This window comes from Salvelinus alpinus, chromosome 21, assembly GCF_045679555.1.
Source record: "Salvelinus alpinus chromosome 21, SLU_Salpinus.1, whole genome shotgun sequence".
NCBI classification, from domain to species: domain Eukaryota; kingdom Metazoa; phylum Chordata; class Actinopteri; order Salmoniformes; family Salmonidae; genus Salvelinus; species Salvelinus alpinus.
In genome coordinates this window covers 11001831-11018105 of record NC_092106.1, presented here as the reverse complement: position 1 = coordinate 11018105, position 16275 = coordinate 11001831, and the positions used below count along the sequence as shown (strand labels likewise).

The 16275-nt window shown below is 44.5% G+C and overlaps 1 protein-coding gene across 3 annotated transcripts in view; it reads right to left on the bottom strand.

Annotated features, from left to right (window-relative positions):
- Positions 1 to 16275, bottom strand: part of LOC139547835 (immunoglobulin superfamily member 11-like) — a 108021-nt gene that overhangs the window by 10585 nt on the left and 81161 nt on the right. For all 3 annotated transcript variants that reach the window (XM_071356958.1, XM_071356959.1, XM_071356960.1), the window contains one exon: positions 5267 to 5430. In XM_071356958.1, coding sequence (XP_071213059.1) covers positions 5267 to 5430 — 164 coding nt within the window. The remainder of the gene's footprint in view (positions 1 to 5266; positions 5431 to 16275) is intronic.

Genomic DNA, 16275 nt, shown 5'->3' with positions numbered 1-16275 from the left:
TCTATGGAATATCATTAGTTTGATCTAACGAAGAGCCCTATGGATCGATATGTTGGTCATTAGGTGGTCATTAGGAACGTACAGTGTGCAGGTCTTTCCGTTCTTTTTCTAGGATGTGCCAAAGACCTACCTTCTATGGAACATCAGTCGTTTCCTGTCACTGTACATCCAGGTGTGACTTTAGGAAACTGTGGCCAACTGTGTCCATCCTGGGTCAGCAGCGGAAAATGCATTACCTTGATGTCAATTGATGCACAAACATAATGTCTGAATTGTTGAATCTTGAGGAAATAAAGGGTATGACAGTATCTTAAATCTGAATGGGAAAACAATCACTGCTTTTTTATTTAACTAGGCAAGTCAGTTAAGAACAAATTCTTATTTACAATGACGGCCTACACCGGCCAAACCTGGGACAATTACGTTCCTCCTTATGGGACTCCCAATCCCGGCCGGTTGTGATACAGCCTGGAATGGAACCAGGGTGTCTGTAGTGACGCCTCTAGCACTGAGATGAAGTGCCTTAGACCGCTGCTCCACTCGGGAGCCTCAGTAATGTAATCATATAAAGTTTTTAAAAAGCCTTTCTCTGGTACACACTAGAGAGAAGTCAACAAGTAATGTTGGATTAAGTTAATTAAAATGCAATACTTCATCCCAGGGTTAAATAGAAACCAAACAACAGAGAATCAACAGCCAGGCAAGTGAGTGCATGAGGATTCTGCACACTAAAGAGTGCAGGTGCAACAAACTTTCACAAGAGGGCGACGTTGTGTTGCAGTATAAACGGAAGCATCATTTGACAACTGAAAGGATGGAAGGTGGTCCATCCATGTATAATATAACATGGTTGTTCTTGAATAATAATATACAGAATGATCATTTCAAAATGTCCTGAACTATACATGTATTTTACATTACAACAAGCATGAATTTAAGAGCAACTTCCATGCACAGCTCAGTGGTCAACATACTGTTACAATGACACACAACAACGAACTAAAACACCAAATGATGGTAACTATGGTAATAATATGAAGAAGCCTAACGCCATTGACATGATCAATTCATCAGCAATGCAATTTCTCTTCAGAAGAGTGATGCCAAAGTGGAAAAACATCCCGAAAAATATAAGTACTATTGAAATGAAACCTCGTGTTGATTTGAGCTCTTCCGAGTCGGGGGAGGTTCAAAAGATTTTTGTTGCTTTGAACTCTGATAGAAGCAGCCATTTGTGCGCACCTTCTAAATAACAAAAACACCTAACCCTTCAGCCAGGCACACAGAAGCATGCTAGGGAATCAGGGAGGCTATTCAGCGGTGTTTGAAAGAAACCCCATTGAACTGTTCTGTTCAAAGGACCCAGGGAGCCACAGAACCGTCTCAGTAGGGCTGATGTTCTCCCCTCTCCCTTCCTCCCTCCATCTCTCCCTCCACACTGCTGCTTTACTGCATGTAAATTGCGGCACCGCAATTTCCTGAGCGCTGTACACTTTGTCCTCTTATATGCAGATGAATAGGCAGCCCTTCAGCTGTGATGAGACCCAAACGCACCCGCAACCGCAGCAGCCACTGTGTATGTATGTGTGTGTGCGTGCGTGAGATCACCCCTCACTCTCGTGTGACCTCATTGGTGACCTAACGCGTAGCTGGGAAAAGAGGTCATGGACAGTGTGCAGATGGCGGTGATCCCTAGTAAGAACTGGCCTGGCCCCAAAGACCATGTCCACTGCCATATCCCTCTGCCTTCCCATCCCGTCTACCAACCTGTAAACCAATGAACAACCCCCCTCTCAACACTCATCAGCCATGACATGGGTTGTATTTATTTGCGCACAAAGTAAAGCAAAACATTGCAAAAAGTTAAAAACAAGCGTTTCTTATTGGGCAAGTTCAGATAGTTTCGGACCGTGTTTTTGAGTTTCATGCCTAGTGAATAGGACCCTGGTCTGGATCACCTCCTATACTTCCTGTAACACCTACCATCAGGATACAGCAGTGTTTTATTAGGAAGTCAAGAAGAATGGACAGATTCATTTCCAAGGCTCTGCACACCAGGCCTCACCATCTGCACGCTTTCTGCCTTAAAGCATCAATCAGCAGTTGAAACAACAGCAAAGCGTTCTCCCCACCACTGCTTCGTTAAAAAGCTGAGGGACGGGGTCGAAGAAATGTAACCACTCTGAAACTCATAGACAGAGCTATGGACGCAAGTACTGACCATCAATGCTATCAAATGTATAGTTTAAACCATATTTTGAGGCTATACTGGTTTAGTTTACATTTACTTTGTTTTATAAACATTGGAATAAAAAAGACTTCTCTTTTGGGTCCTGATGGGGTACGACAGTTGAACTAAGCTCATGAGGCATTAATAAGTAATATTCTTCAAGAATCAAATGGGTACATATCAGTCCAACAATGTATGTAGCTACTACACATTGCCCCTTTAATCTGAGGCTAAACATGGAAGATTAGAGTAAACAAACAGAAGAATTAGAAGAGCTCTCTTTGCGAAGTGAGCAGAGGCATCGGACCGATGGTTTATGAGTGTTGAGTGTTTTAGGAGCATCACTGATGTTCTCACGTTTGATCTAGAGCTGGGGGAACTAAACTCTGTCAACATCTTATTTATATCTTATTCATAACCTCAGGGAGGGTCTAAAAGATACCAAATACACGAAGCAGTCAGAGAGAGTCTGCACTAGTAAACAAACAAGTATGCATAGGCCTATGTCTGGTACGTGAGGAAGAGTTAGTGTGCATTGTAACGGCTGCCATTCATTCCATAGTCCCAACATAAGAATGTTGACGTCCAAAAGACTCCCGTGGTTCTTTTAGAAAGACAAATCCTATAAATGAATATAAATCATATCATTTTTATATAATCTAAAAATTATGGAATGGAATACTGTGACAAAACATAGGACTTTAAATGACTGTATGCTTTTCATTGTAGTCTGTTTCCTACAAAGAATAATATATGTGTCACAAAATTACATTTATGAGATCATTTCAGAAATTATGCATGGTGTATGGCTCGAACCATAATCATTCATGACAGCCATTTCCTACAGTGACCTTGTGCTGTCGCAACACTGGCAGCGGTGTACATTCAAACCACAGTGAACTTTTCAGACAGCCCGCCAGACAACATGAAGAAGCAGTACTAGCACGCTTGTGATAGAAGTTTCTCCGTGTTACAAACATTTACTGAACTCTTGCACAGGCACAAAATGCTGGTATGGATTACGGCAATACCTTATATTACTGGTACTATTCCAATATATCTCTTAGGGAACAACTTCTGTAACTAACCTTTAATAAGCATAGCAACTACAGACAATGACACAGTTCTTACCGATGTTAATTCTGATTTGCAAGAAAATACAAAAAAAGTTATAGCTTAAGTTAGAGTTAAGAGGTAAGCATATTAGGTCATAATTGTATGTATTTACTAACTTGTTACCGGGTAAATATTCTACTGGTATTGACTCAAAACATACTGTATCTGTAACGTCCTGACCAGAGTTATTATGTGTTTTGCTTGTTTAGTGTTGGTCAGGACGTGAGCTGGGTGGGAATTCTATGTTGTGTGTCTAGTTTGTCTGTTTCTATGTCCAGCCTAATATGGTTCTCAATCAGAGGCAGATGGTAATCGTTGTCCCTGATTGAGAATCATATATAGGAGGCTTGTTTTGTGTTGGGATTTTGTGGGTGTTTGTTTCCTGTCTCTGTGATTGTCTGCACCAGATAGGTCTGTCTCGGTTTTTGCACATTTGTTATTTTGTATTGTTGTTTGTAGTGTTTTACTTGTTCTTTATTAAACATGTTTAACACTAGCCGCGCTGCACTTTGGTCCTCTCCTTCACCCCTGGAAGAAAACCGTTACAGTATCTATTGCAACGTGTGGCCAATTTCACATGCTTGTGCTGCACACAAACTACTTTACCCAAGTTGATGAGTGTAGCTGTCTTCAATACTTTACTGTACCTATACTGTAGCTCTGATGAGGTGTTGCCGTGCTAGCCTAGAGCTGACTGTGTCTTCTTCCTGTTGTAGTGGTGCCTGAAAGCCGGAGGTGGCGCACACACACACACAGCACATCTGTACTCCGCTGAGACTACGTCACCAAATGAATGTGGTGGAATAATTCCTTCCTGCTGGAATCATCCAGACACAATGTTTCCCGAGCTTCGTCGTTTACACCAAAAGGGTGCTCAGACAGGCGTGAAGGAGGTTAAGACAGCCGATGGCTCTACGTTAGCAAATCACTCTCCATCTGTGCGTTTGACTGTGTCAAAACAGCCTCTGTGTACATACCTGTGCAATGCAACCTTGTGTGTAGGTGTGGTGTGTGAGCATGGTGTGTGTGTGTGCACATTTGGATAAGATTGGATATTTATCAGTTTCATGCACCTCTATGTATGTTTTCCTGAGTGTGGTTACTGTGTGTGTGTCATGTAAGTGTGTTTATTACTTCTCTATGTATGTATGTATGTATGTATGTGTGTGTGTGTGTGTGTGTGTGTGTTTTCACTCATATGTGTGCTTGTCTGCCTGATTGTGTGTGTATGCCTGTGTGTGTGTGTGGTGTGAACAGCTGCTCCAGGTTAATTAGTGCAGAAGATTATTACGTTATGTGGATGAGGTTAAACGTGTTGGAGGCAGGTGAGGTTGTGACGCCTGCAGCTGCAGATGAGAGGGAATCAGACCGAATCAAAGAGCCAGGAGAAACCTGCGTGCTTTGTTTCATGGCCTTACAACACAACAGCGACCTTCTTTGGGCATACAAGAGCAGCCGCTTACCTCCGGTTCTGGCTCGGCTATAGATAAAGTCTGCACATGCGTCATGTTCACACGGATTAGTCTGGTGGGCCAGGCGTGTGTTGTATGTGCCGTACGCCACGCTGAAACCACTACAATACCCAGGGGACCTGGCACAGATGTGTGCGGTGTGATTATTGTCCGAGTGCGACTGATGTGGGTCACATGGGATTACAGTACAGTATATTCACAAATCCTCATTGAGGTGACCAGTCTGGCCCGTCAATAAAGTTGTGTTGAGAGATTTTGTTGGTTAGGGAGGGGGCGTAGGTGTATGGAACTGTGGAGAGGGATGTGATGGTGGTGTATGGGCCGGCAACCTTGCCTGAGACCTATAGACTTTCAACAGCTAATGCCTAGGCTTTATCTCAGAGGGTTAACACGGTTTTGAGGCACACAGACTACACAGATCAGATACACATGTTTAGAGGAGGGTTACCTGTTCGGGCTGGTTGGCATTGGACAGCGGGATGACCATCCAGATAATGTTGAGGTTGTTGAGGGCAGCGCTGGTGGAGAAGGAGCAGGGCAAGATGGCCGCCTGGCCGCGGGCTACCTGGATGCTGCTCTGGGTCACTGTGACATCCAACGCCCTCACGCTCACTACAGAGAAAAACATACAGAGAGATTTAGTGGGTGGATAGAAACATTTCCCGTAAATTTCCCGTAAACATTTACTGTGGATAGAGACATTTTCTGTATCAGAAATATTTAACAGAAAGTCATACTCGAAAGCATTTAAATGCTTTTGATATAGCCTAAAAGTAAGGCTAACTCGTTTAGACTAAATTATCTCTGAAATCCCTGCTCTTGGAGTTATTGGTGAATCGTGGGCAGAAAGTATGCTGCATGATGTTCTCCACTCTCCCTTCAAGAAATTGTTTCTCAAATCTACTATGGTTGAAGAGTAGAGTTCCAGCATATTGTACCTCTAAATGGATATGCAGTATATTTCAAACCAAAAGGTCACGTTTAATCTAATGGTACAAAGTCATACCCAACCCCATCTCAACATTTCCATCTGCACAGCAAAATAAACACAAAGTAATATCGAAGCTACTCTTTTGAACTGTTCTCCGCAGCTAAACATCCTAATTTGAAATATCACATTAAAATATTTACTAACTAAATACATACAAGAAAAGCAAGAATACTAATGACTACATCATGTGTACTGTTCCCATCCCTCTATAGGCCAACAAAGCGTCAATACAGGACTCAGATTGAATCGTACTACACCAGCTCCGATGCGGCAGGGCTTGCAAATTATTACGGAATTCAAAGGGAAGCACAGCCACGAGCTGCCCAGTCATACGAGCCTACCAGACGAGCTAAACAACTTCTATGCTCGCTTCGAGGCAAGCAACACTGAAGCATGCATGAGAGCATCAGCTGTTCCGGACGACTGTGTGATCACGCTCTCCGTAGCCAGGCTTGTAAGTAAGCATTTCACTGTAAGGTCTACACCTGTTGTATTCGGAGCATGTGACAAATAACATTTGATTTGATTTCATTTGATGTGCGTAAGACCTTTAAACAGGCCAACATTCACAAGGCGGATTACCAGGACGTGTACTCCGAGCATGCACTGACCAACTGGCAAGTGTCTTCACTGACAATTTCAACCTGTCCCTGACTGAGTCTGTAATACCAACATGTTTCAAGCAGACCATCATAGTCCCTGTGCCCAAGAACACCAAGGTAATCTGCCGAAATAACTACCGACCCGTAGCACTCACGTCTGTAGCCATGAAGTGCTTTGAAAGGCTGGTTATGGCTCACATCAACACCATTATCCCAGAAACCTTAGACCTTAGACAATTTGCATACCGCCCCAACAGATCCACAGACGATGCAATCTCTATTGCACTCCACAATGCCCTTCCCACCTGGACAAAAGGAACACCTATGTGAGAATGCTATTCATTGACTACAGCTCAGCATTCAACACCATATTATATATATATATATATATATATATATATATAAAGCTCATCACTAAGCTAAGGACCCTGGAACTATACACCTCCCTCTGCAAATGGATCCTGGACCTTCTGACGGGCCACCCCCAGGTGGTAAGGGTAGGTAACAACACATCTGCCACGCTGATCCTCAACACAGGGACCCCTCAGGGGTACGTGCTCAGTCCCCTCCTGTACTCCCTGTTCACCCATGACTGCATGGCCAAGCACGACTCCAATAGGCCTGTTCACTGTGTGGACTACTGTCAATGTGGTGCCAGGATAACCTCCCCCTCCACATGATCAAGACAAAGGAGATGATTGTAGACTACAGAAAAAGGAGGACCGAGCACGCACCCATTCTCATCGAAGAGGCTGTAGTGGAGCAGGATGAGAGCTTCAAGTTCCTTGGTGTCCACATCACCAACAAACTATCATGGTCCAAACACACCAAGACAAAGCCTATTCCCCCTCAGGAGACTGAAAAGATATGGCATGGGTCCACAGATCCTCAAAAGGTTCTACAGCTGCACCATCGAGAGCATGCTGACTGTTTGCATCACCGCCTGGTATGGCAACTGCTCGGCCTCCGACCGCAAGGCACTACAGGGGGTAGTGTGTACGGCCCAGTACATCACTGGGGCCAAGCTTCCTGCCATCCAGGACCCCTATACCAGGTGGTGTCAGAGGAAGGCCCCCAAAAATTGCCAAAGACTCCAGCCACCCTAGTCATAGACTGTTCTCTCTGCTACCAGCAAGCGGTACCGGAGTGCCAAGTCTAGGTCCAAAAGGCTTCTTAACAGCTTCTACCCCTAAGCCATTAGACTGAACAGCTAATCAAATGGCTACCCGGACTATTTGCATTGTCTCCACCCCACCCCCCATTTTACACTGCTGCTACTCTCTGTTTAGTATCCCTGCATAGTCACTTTACCTCTACCTACATGTACATATTACCTTAATTACCTCAACTAACGAGTGCCCCAGCACATTGTCTCTGTACCGGAACCCCCTGTATATAGCCTCCACATTGACTCTGTACCGGAACCCCCTGTATATAGCCTCCACATTGACTCTGTACTGGTACCCCCTGTATTTAGCCTCACTACTGTTATTTTATTGTTGCTCCTTAATTATTTGTTATTTTTTAATTTTAATTTTATTTAATTTTATTTCAGTTTATTTTAGTAAATACTTTCTTAACACTTTTTTTCTTAAAACTGCATTGTTGGTTAAGGGCTTGTAAGTCAGCATTTCACTGTAACGTCTACATCTGTTGTATTCAGCATTTCACTGTAACGTCTACACCTGTTGTATTCGGCACGTGACAAATACAATTTGATTTGATCTTTCTATCTATACTAACAGTAGGATTGATTTGGAAGAATATGTCTGATATTGATAAGGTGCTATCATCCCAAATGAACCAATCGGTATCCTGTGTGGATGTCATGAAATAGATAGATGGGAGGGGGGGGGGGGGGTAAGGATGTACAACAACCTATTTCTGGAGCCACTAAACATATTTAAGCCTCAATTGGGTTACACCCTACCGTAAAATGCATCCATCTATGTTCAAGGCCCAGTGGGAGTAATCTTATCTGAACATAGTGAGGAACACAATGCCCATAATCAACTTAAAGAAATTGGGCATGTCCTGAGTCCCTGTCTGCCATAACGCAGGATGATGATGCTGCTGACATAAACCAATGATATAGGTAGGAGTATGCATGTAGCCAGCTGTCACGTTATTATCACTGACACATTGCTGGTTGCTCCTTCCTTGTCTGACTAAAACCACTTCCTACGCGTTGTTCCGCTGGCAAGCACACTTCAGCCCGCAGCCCAAGCTCCAGAAGGAGAGAAACAGGAGAATCTCAGTGAGCACGTCTTGAGAGATAGTGTACCACACAGGCTAGCAACAGAGTTTTAAAGGCCCAGTGCAGTCAAAAGTGTTTTTCCTTGGTTTTGAATCATATTGTACATCTGCTGAAACTAACACTTTGAAAGTGTGAAAAAATTATATCAGTGTTATTTCCTGATAGTTGTTGGTTAAAAATACAATCTACACAAGATGTTATTATCAGCAGGTTTTGCATGAGGGAGTTTTGCTTCGATATAGGTTTGAATAGACCAATAACAAAGAGAGTTCCAAACCTCTTTGCCAATAATAACTTTTTTTCAGTTTTCCTCTCCCCACTCAGACCAATCCCAGACAGTCCTAGTGAAATTATTGCTTAAGAATTTTTTTTTTGCTAAAAAGCTATTTTTGTTTATTTTTGACCATTTGAATGGAAAACTATTACAGTAAGGTACTAAATTGTTACCCAAAAATGATTTGATATTTAGATAAAAACGTCTGCATTGGGCCTTTAAATCCAATGGGTGTGTAATGAAACACTTCTCTGCGATGATATAAGCTATATTAAGATGTTGTGGCTACTGCCACTCAATTGCTCTCAAGCTTTGCTTCTACTTTACAATGTGGTTGTCAGGCTATTATTGGAGACTTGTTCAAAGCCATGGAGGTCCCATTCCAATGGAACAACAAACCTCTGAACCCAAACAACCAAATCTGGATTCTAGTAGAATTTGTTTTCTTTCAAATACTTTAGCTGCACTTAGTGAGCTAGCCTGGTGCAAAGGAGCCAACAAAATTGTAGCAAAAGTGCAAACCCCACCCATCTTGCACTCCAGGCAGCCTCAATCAAATGCTCAACGATTTCAAATAACGATTTCAAATAATATCTGAACCCAGGTCTGTTCTGAACCCAAACGACATGATGTACGTACTTTTTGAAATACTTTCTCAACTCTATATCGTAGCTATAGCAGTGCAAAGAAAGGAAGCCAGTCGCGCCAGAAGAAAAAGGCCCTTGAGGCAAAATGGAAGGCACAAGCGCTTATCTCCCCAAACTCCTCCAAGGCTGCAGCTTTCTGCCCTGAACAGCTGGAGTCTCCTTTTCAAAACACTGGATTATGGGACAAGTGCTCAAGAGCCTAAGCCTTTGTGACTGCAGAATGCACCATACTCAAATCTTACTGCCTGGAGTGATGTATACACATGGCCTGACCATCCCTTGGGGACAGACAAAGCATGGGGGAAATTGAGTGATATGAGTTTATGATAGCCATTATCTCTCGCCAAAGGAAGGCAAAGTGATGGGCTGGCATGCCTGATAGTGTTGCAGTGCTTAACCTGTTGGTGGAAAAGTGAAAATGGTCATATCCAGGACTGTAAAATGGTACACCAAAACTTGTGAGTACTTAATGGTGGATAATGGACTACTAAAAGTACTTAGTGGTGTGTCTTAAAATGTAATGGGCTGATGATGAGTCAGAACAGCCCCAGCATACCAGCCAGAATCCACCCCCACACCCATTCCCCCGCCATCCTTAGATAAGAGACCATCCTTAGATAAGGAAAAATGTAAAGTACCACCAACAAAAAATTTAATTTTATGGTTTGGAAATGGATCCTGTAGGCCCATTTTATTAAGCCCTCATGTGAAAATGTATGTGAATGTTTGTTTCAAAAACTACATGAATAATCAGTTGACCACTTCACATGTTTTTGTTTTTTATGCATCTCTTTTCTGTGAGAGAGAGCTGCACCAGACCTACTGTTTCCACGTCATTTGACATTGAATCCATGTGGAAAACTGATTGGATCTGCAAAAAGTTCTCGTCGTAAGATTTTTTTTTTTTTACACAACTTTTAACCTAAATCTACTGACATGGTGACATTTGTTGTTGATTTCACTTTGAATTCACGTTAGTTGATGTCAGTGCCCAGTGGGGAAGCTCCGAAAGGCTCGGAAAGAAATGCTCATGCATAAATAAATTGTCCACAGAAAGAGTAAAGGAACCGTCCTTTTATGAAAAAGCATTGGTGTACATGTTGAATTGTTCAACCGAGTCTTGTAGTTTGGAGTTGAACCACTCACGCTTGAGTCCTAAGTACTTTACATCGATGTGCTCCCCCTCTCTCGGCTTGTGTAGGACAGTGTGTAATGCTAATGAGCTAAATGTCACACCCATTTTGTTTACCCCACTCGTCCCATGACTTTTTAATAGACATCCTGTCTTCCATTCTACAACTAAAGCCCCAGCTCCAGCCTGGAAGGATGTGGAGTACACCACTACTATCGTTAACTGGCCTTTACTATGCACTATCCCTCTTCTCTGGAGGCCGACTGTACTGTACTGTATATATGTCCATTCAGTGACAGTGGGAGGGAGGCTGTGTTTGTATTCCTAGGGAACTCTAATGGAAAAAGGCACCTTAGGCAGTCCTAAAAGAGCCTGCAGCGAGCAGCGAGCAGCGAGCAGCGAGCAGCTCGCTTAAAACAGCTTTCTCCTTTCATCCAGGAGCCGAGTGTTAAAAGTTCCTGTTTATTAATGCATGGGAACCATACCACTGAGAGGAGATCTGTCTCTCTCTCTCTCTCTTACACACACAGTGGTTAAATGATGTGAGAATGTCCTCCTAGGATCACACGTCCACAAGGAGTCATTGGATCAGAGTTGATTAAGACATGACAACAGGCTTCTATTGTGCCTATAGGAAGCCTGCCATGCTACAAATGAACATTGGGGGTTGAATTGAAAACATGTCATTTTCTCTCTCTGTGTGCAGCTCTCCATGCCATCACAGTAGCACCTCTGTCTGGGCGAGCCAGCCTCACTCTAAATTCCCCTACTCCCAGCCGGCTCATTTGCATCACAGGCCCGTGCTTTTATTCATGGCTTTCTTTTATTCATGTCGCTACTTTTATTTCTGTTTCAAACAGATGCCCTGATGCTCTGATCTACTGCTGCTGGGCTGGCAGACACTGCTGCTGTAACATCACTGGGTGGCCTGAGGCTAAAACAAACACTGCACTCGAGGATGGAGGAAAGATCTGACCTCATCACACAGCTGGGAAACATAGTCCCTTTTTGATTCATTTATGAAACATAGTCCCTTTTGGGATTTCTTACTACCAGCATGGCAAAAATGAGTGCTATTCTAATTCTCCTGAAAGGAAGGAGAGATGTGCATAAGTGTATGTGAATGGCAGCACGTTGCTTGTCAAATCAAATCAAATGTATTTATATTTATATAGCTTCTTACATCAGCTGATATGTCAAAGTGCTGTACAGAAACCCAGCCTAAAACCCCAAACAGCAAGCAATGCAGGTGTAGAAGCTTGTGTAGGGTACATCCCTGCCTTCCCAATACTTTCTCACAAGTACACCAATTCTGAATTCATACACACTCCGTGGCCTTGCCATGACTGTTGAACCTCTGGACAGCAACAGAACGACAGGAACCAGACCAAAGCATTCCTAAAGACAAAAAAAGTCAGTATGAGACAGAAATATGGAGCCACACACAAACAGAGGGTTATTTGTCCCTGGCTTTGTTGGGGCCCAGGGGCTTCACAGCGTGGTGCTTTCACACAGAGGGCCTGTGATCTGTGAGAGCCCCGCAAGGCCCTACCATGTGAAACTCAGGTGGTAGCTGGGCCCAGCTGCTTCTTGGCAACTTACAAAATGACTCCGCTCAAAGCATTGCAGAGAGGCAAAAAGAACTTCTCTGAAATTGCACTCTTCTAACAAGCAACACTGTTTGCTTCGTCTCTGCTTTAGTCTTCAAACTTTTTCACTGGCCCTTTTCTGGCTAACCTTTAAGATGTCCTCTATATAAAGGAACTTCTCCATTGACTACCCATCTTGTCCCTGATTTTGAAACCTGTTAATTCCTCATCATAGAATCCCTCCACAGTAAAGTGGCATAAATGTTTGACATGAAAAACAGTGTTCTAGAAGCTGTTTTGAGGCTGTTTCTGAGGAACATGCAGCTCCTTGCATGATGTGGAGAACAGAACAGTGTCGGGATGAGACTCAAGCTCTGAAGCCACCTGAGGGACTACATTAAAGAGACAAATTCATATTTTAACAAGGTGTCCCCATTGCTTCTGCACACAACCTCGGCTAGATTGGAGCAAAACAGCTTAGCCTAGCTTAGTGTCTTCAGTCTGCCCTGCAAAACATCAATGCTGATTGGCTGGGGAATTCAGCTGATCACCGGATGATGTCAGGTGTCTGCCAGAACTTTTCACATGACTGTCCAGGCCTAATCCAGCTGCCCCGCTCTTCCCGCTGAGCCCAGCCCAATGAAAGAACCATAAACCCTCTCCACCCTCCCCCGCCCGGCCCTGGCCCACGTGAACCCCAGCCACAGCCATCCCCCTTACCAGCCCACACACTGCCTGCCCTATCCTGCTCCATGCTGAAGCAGCCTGCTTAACATAGCTTAGGGTAATACTGCTCTACACTGCTACTGTAAACACTGTCACTGCCGCACATTACACTGCAGTACTACTACTACTACTACTCAGCAGTAAGACCAAATGACCAACCAGTCCCTAACACAGACACTCCGCTCTACCTACACTGAAAGTAGCCCGCCCCACAGTAGCCCACACGCTAATACACACCACTGTGCTAGCCCTCACAGGACTGAGAAGGCTATCTTCCCCAGTCTCCACACAGGTCAGAGAAAACAGGCAGTGGTGGTTGGTGAGAAAGTGCTGGTAGCCATGCACAGGATGGCACTGAAGCATCACTGCAGTTAAACGTAGCCTACTAGTGCAGGAGTCGACCATGATGTCCCCTTTCACTGATATTATTGACAATCAGTGACAAGAGGGGCTTTTGTGAGCAATGTTGTTTATGTGTAAACACAAGCCCGGGTGGAACGAGACAGAGCTCTCTCCAAACTGTACAGTCTCTCCCAGGGGACTGCATCCAGCCATCCACTCTGTCCTGGTCTTTCTCAGCACTCCAGGCCGTTGTGACTGTGAACACAAGAGCCTTGCAGCGAGGGACAGTGAGTGACCAGCGACAGTGTGTGAGCAGAACGTTTAAGTAGGCCAGGGCCCCTCATGGCCGGATTAACCCCAGCTAGCTAGCGCTGGAAGAGAAGAAGGCTGAAGCTGCAGACAGATGGCTCGGTCACCCGCAGATGCAGCCTGGCCAGAGAGTGTCTGCGGCTTTACACACACAGCAGTAGGCCAGTGCTACTTAGCACTACTGTTGACACAGCTTGGACAGAGCACAGCCACAAATTGTCTGTGTGCATGAGCATTATTGCCTTGACTGCGTTGCTTTTGTGCAGTAGTACAGTGTACAGGTTTTACCACTATAGGACCACCACATTTGTCACCAAGCTTCAGTCGCACCTACAGAAGGCAAACAGGGTAGAGTAGTACATACAGTAATACAGCTAATACATACAACATATAAAACAATAGGCCTTCATACAACCACTGTATCAGAACAGTGATGCAACCCAACAACAGAAAAACAAAGGTGTTGGTGTCTTGCGGTCCTGGGTCTCTAGAGAGGCCATGCCTTGAACAAGCACAGCATTATCCTAGCAGCGGTCAGCACGTCAGACCAGCTTTTGCGTCATCTGTGACGTGACTAAAGTAGCTCCGTCTCCTCCTCCAATGGCTGGTCGGTATAGGGACTTTCCTATTCTTTGTACTGCTACAAAGACAGACAGACAGTATCACTGCCAAGCCAACCACTCCAGGACTGGGGCTTCTGCCATTGGTAACTGATAGGGCCTCCCCTCCACACTGTCGGTCTGCAGGACAGGACAGGTAAGCCACTTCTTCTCGTCTCTCGGCCTGGCATGCCCTCACACCACCTGCAGATAAGGGGCTATTCCTTCATTGCTGCCTGACCTGCAGGTAAATCCTCCCTCCCTTTCTGGCTGGCCTCCATACTGCCTGAAGATAATAGCCCCTCTTGTTAAGAGACCTCTCGTCTCTCCCTCTCACTGCCTGCCTGGGCTGGCACAGCACTGGCTGTCTGTCTGCAGGTGAGTTGATCAGTAGTGCTCAAGTTGTTAGAGCCAACAGAATTGACCGGCGTCTTACATTAACCCTTCGATGAACTCAATCTCAACTCCTGCTTATTTTCTGCATTGTAACAGCACATTCATGGACTAGTCAAGCCTAGCATGCATGACAACGTTGTTTCTCTTCACTTCCATGACTGGTAAACTGCTAGTGATCTAGCTACTGGACACCTGAAACAATGGCATAAGATACATGAGTAAGACAAGAGGAAAATACTGTATAAGTCAGGAGGAGTAGCTATCTGATCCCCACGCTCTGTCAAACGGGGGGGGAAACGGAAGTGATTGTTAGACAGAGCCTCTGAATGCACTGGATGTCAAAAGCAGGACAGAGGGGGGACGTGGGGGAGAAAATGCCTGTAATGAAGGTTGCAGCTTTTTATTGTTTTCAGAGAAAAATAAATTGACAGGGTGACAGAGAAATTGACTGAGAGAATGGAAAGGAGTCTGAGAGTGTACTTTACAGGACAAGATCAGAAGAGAGTCAGAGGACTGAAAAGTGCACAGGGACTGTTGGTCAGACAAGGGCAACGCCACCAACCAAAGAATCTGACAATGGACATGACCATTTAACCCCAACGGTCATCACTATTCAACCCCAGAAAGGAAATCACCGGCCCTGTTCAGATACTAGTACAATGCCTTCTCCCTTCATTCATTCATTGAGGTAACAACCACTCATCTGACTTGACTGAACTAGTCAAAGTAATTTGGTATTGTAGTAACCTCGCTCAATTAGGTCAGATCAGTGGTCATTTCAAGGTAGGTAGCAGGGAAAGCAGAAGGCTGACTGCATCTCTGACTGCCATCTAGTCCTCTGATTAAATGTACAGAGTGCAAAGGTCATCAAATCAAATGAATTGGTCACATACAAGTATTTAACAGAAGTTATTGCGGGTGTAGTGAAATGATTGTGTTCCTAGCTCCAACAGTGCAGTAGTATCTAACAATTCACAACAATACACACAAATCTAAAAGTATATAATGGAATTAAGAATTATATAAATATTAGGACGATCAATGTCGGAGTGGCATTGACTAAATAGAGTAGAATACAGTATATAAACATTATTAAAGTGACTAGTGTTCCATTATTAAAATGTCCATTGATTCCATGTCTATGTTTATAGGGCAGCAGCCACTAAGGTGCAGGGTTGAGTAGCAGGGTGGTAGCCGGCTAGCGATGGCTATTTAAGATATAAGCTGTTTTTCAGTCTCTCGGTCCCAGCTTTGATGCACCTGTACAGACCTAGCCATCTGGATGATAGCGGGGTGAACAGGCCGTGGCTTGGGTGGTTGATGTCCTTGATGATCTTTTTGGCCTTCCCGTAGGTGTCCTGGAGGGCAGGCAGTGTGCCCCCGGTGATGCATTGGGCAGACCGTACCACCCTCTGGAGAGCCCTGCGCTTGCGGGTGGTGCAGTTGCCGTACCAGGCACTGATACAGCCCGACAGTATGCTCTCAATTGTGCATCTGTAAAAGTTTCTGAGGGTCTTAGACCAATTTTTTCAGCCTCTTGAGGTTGAAGAGGCACTGTTGCGCCTTCTTCACCACACTGTCTGTGTGGGTGGA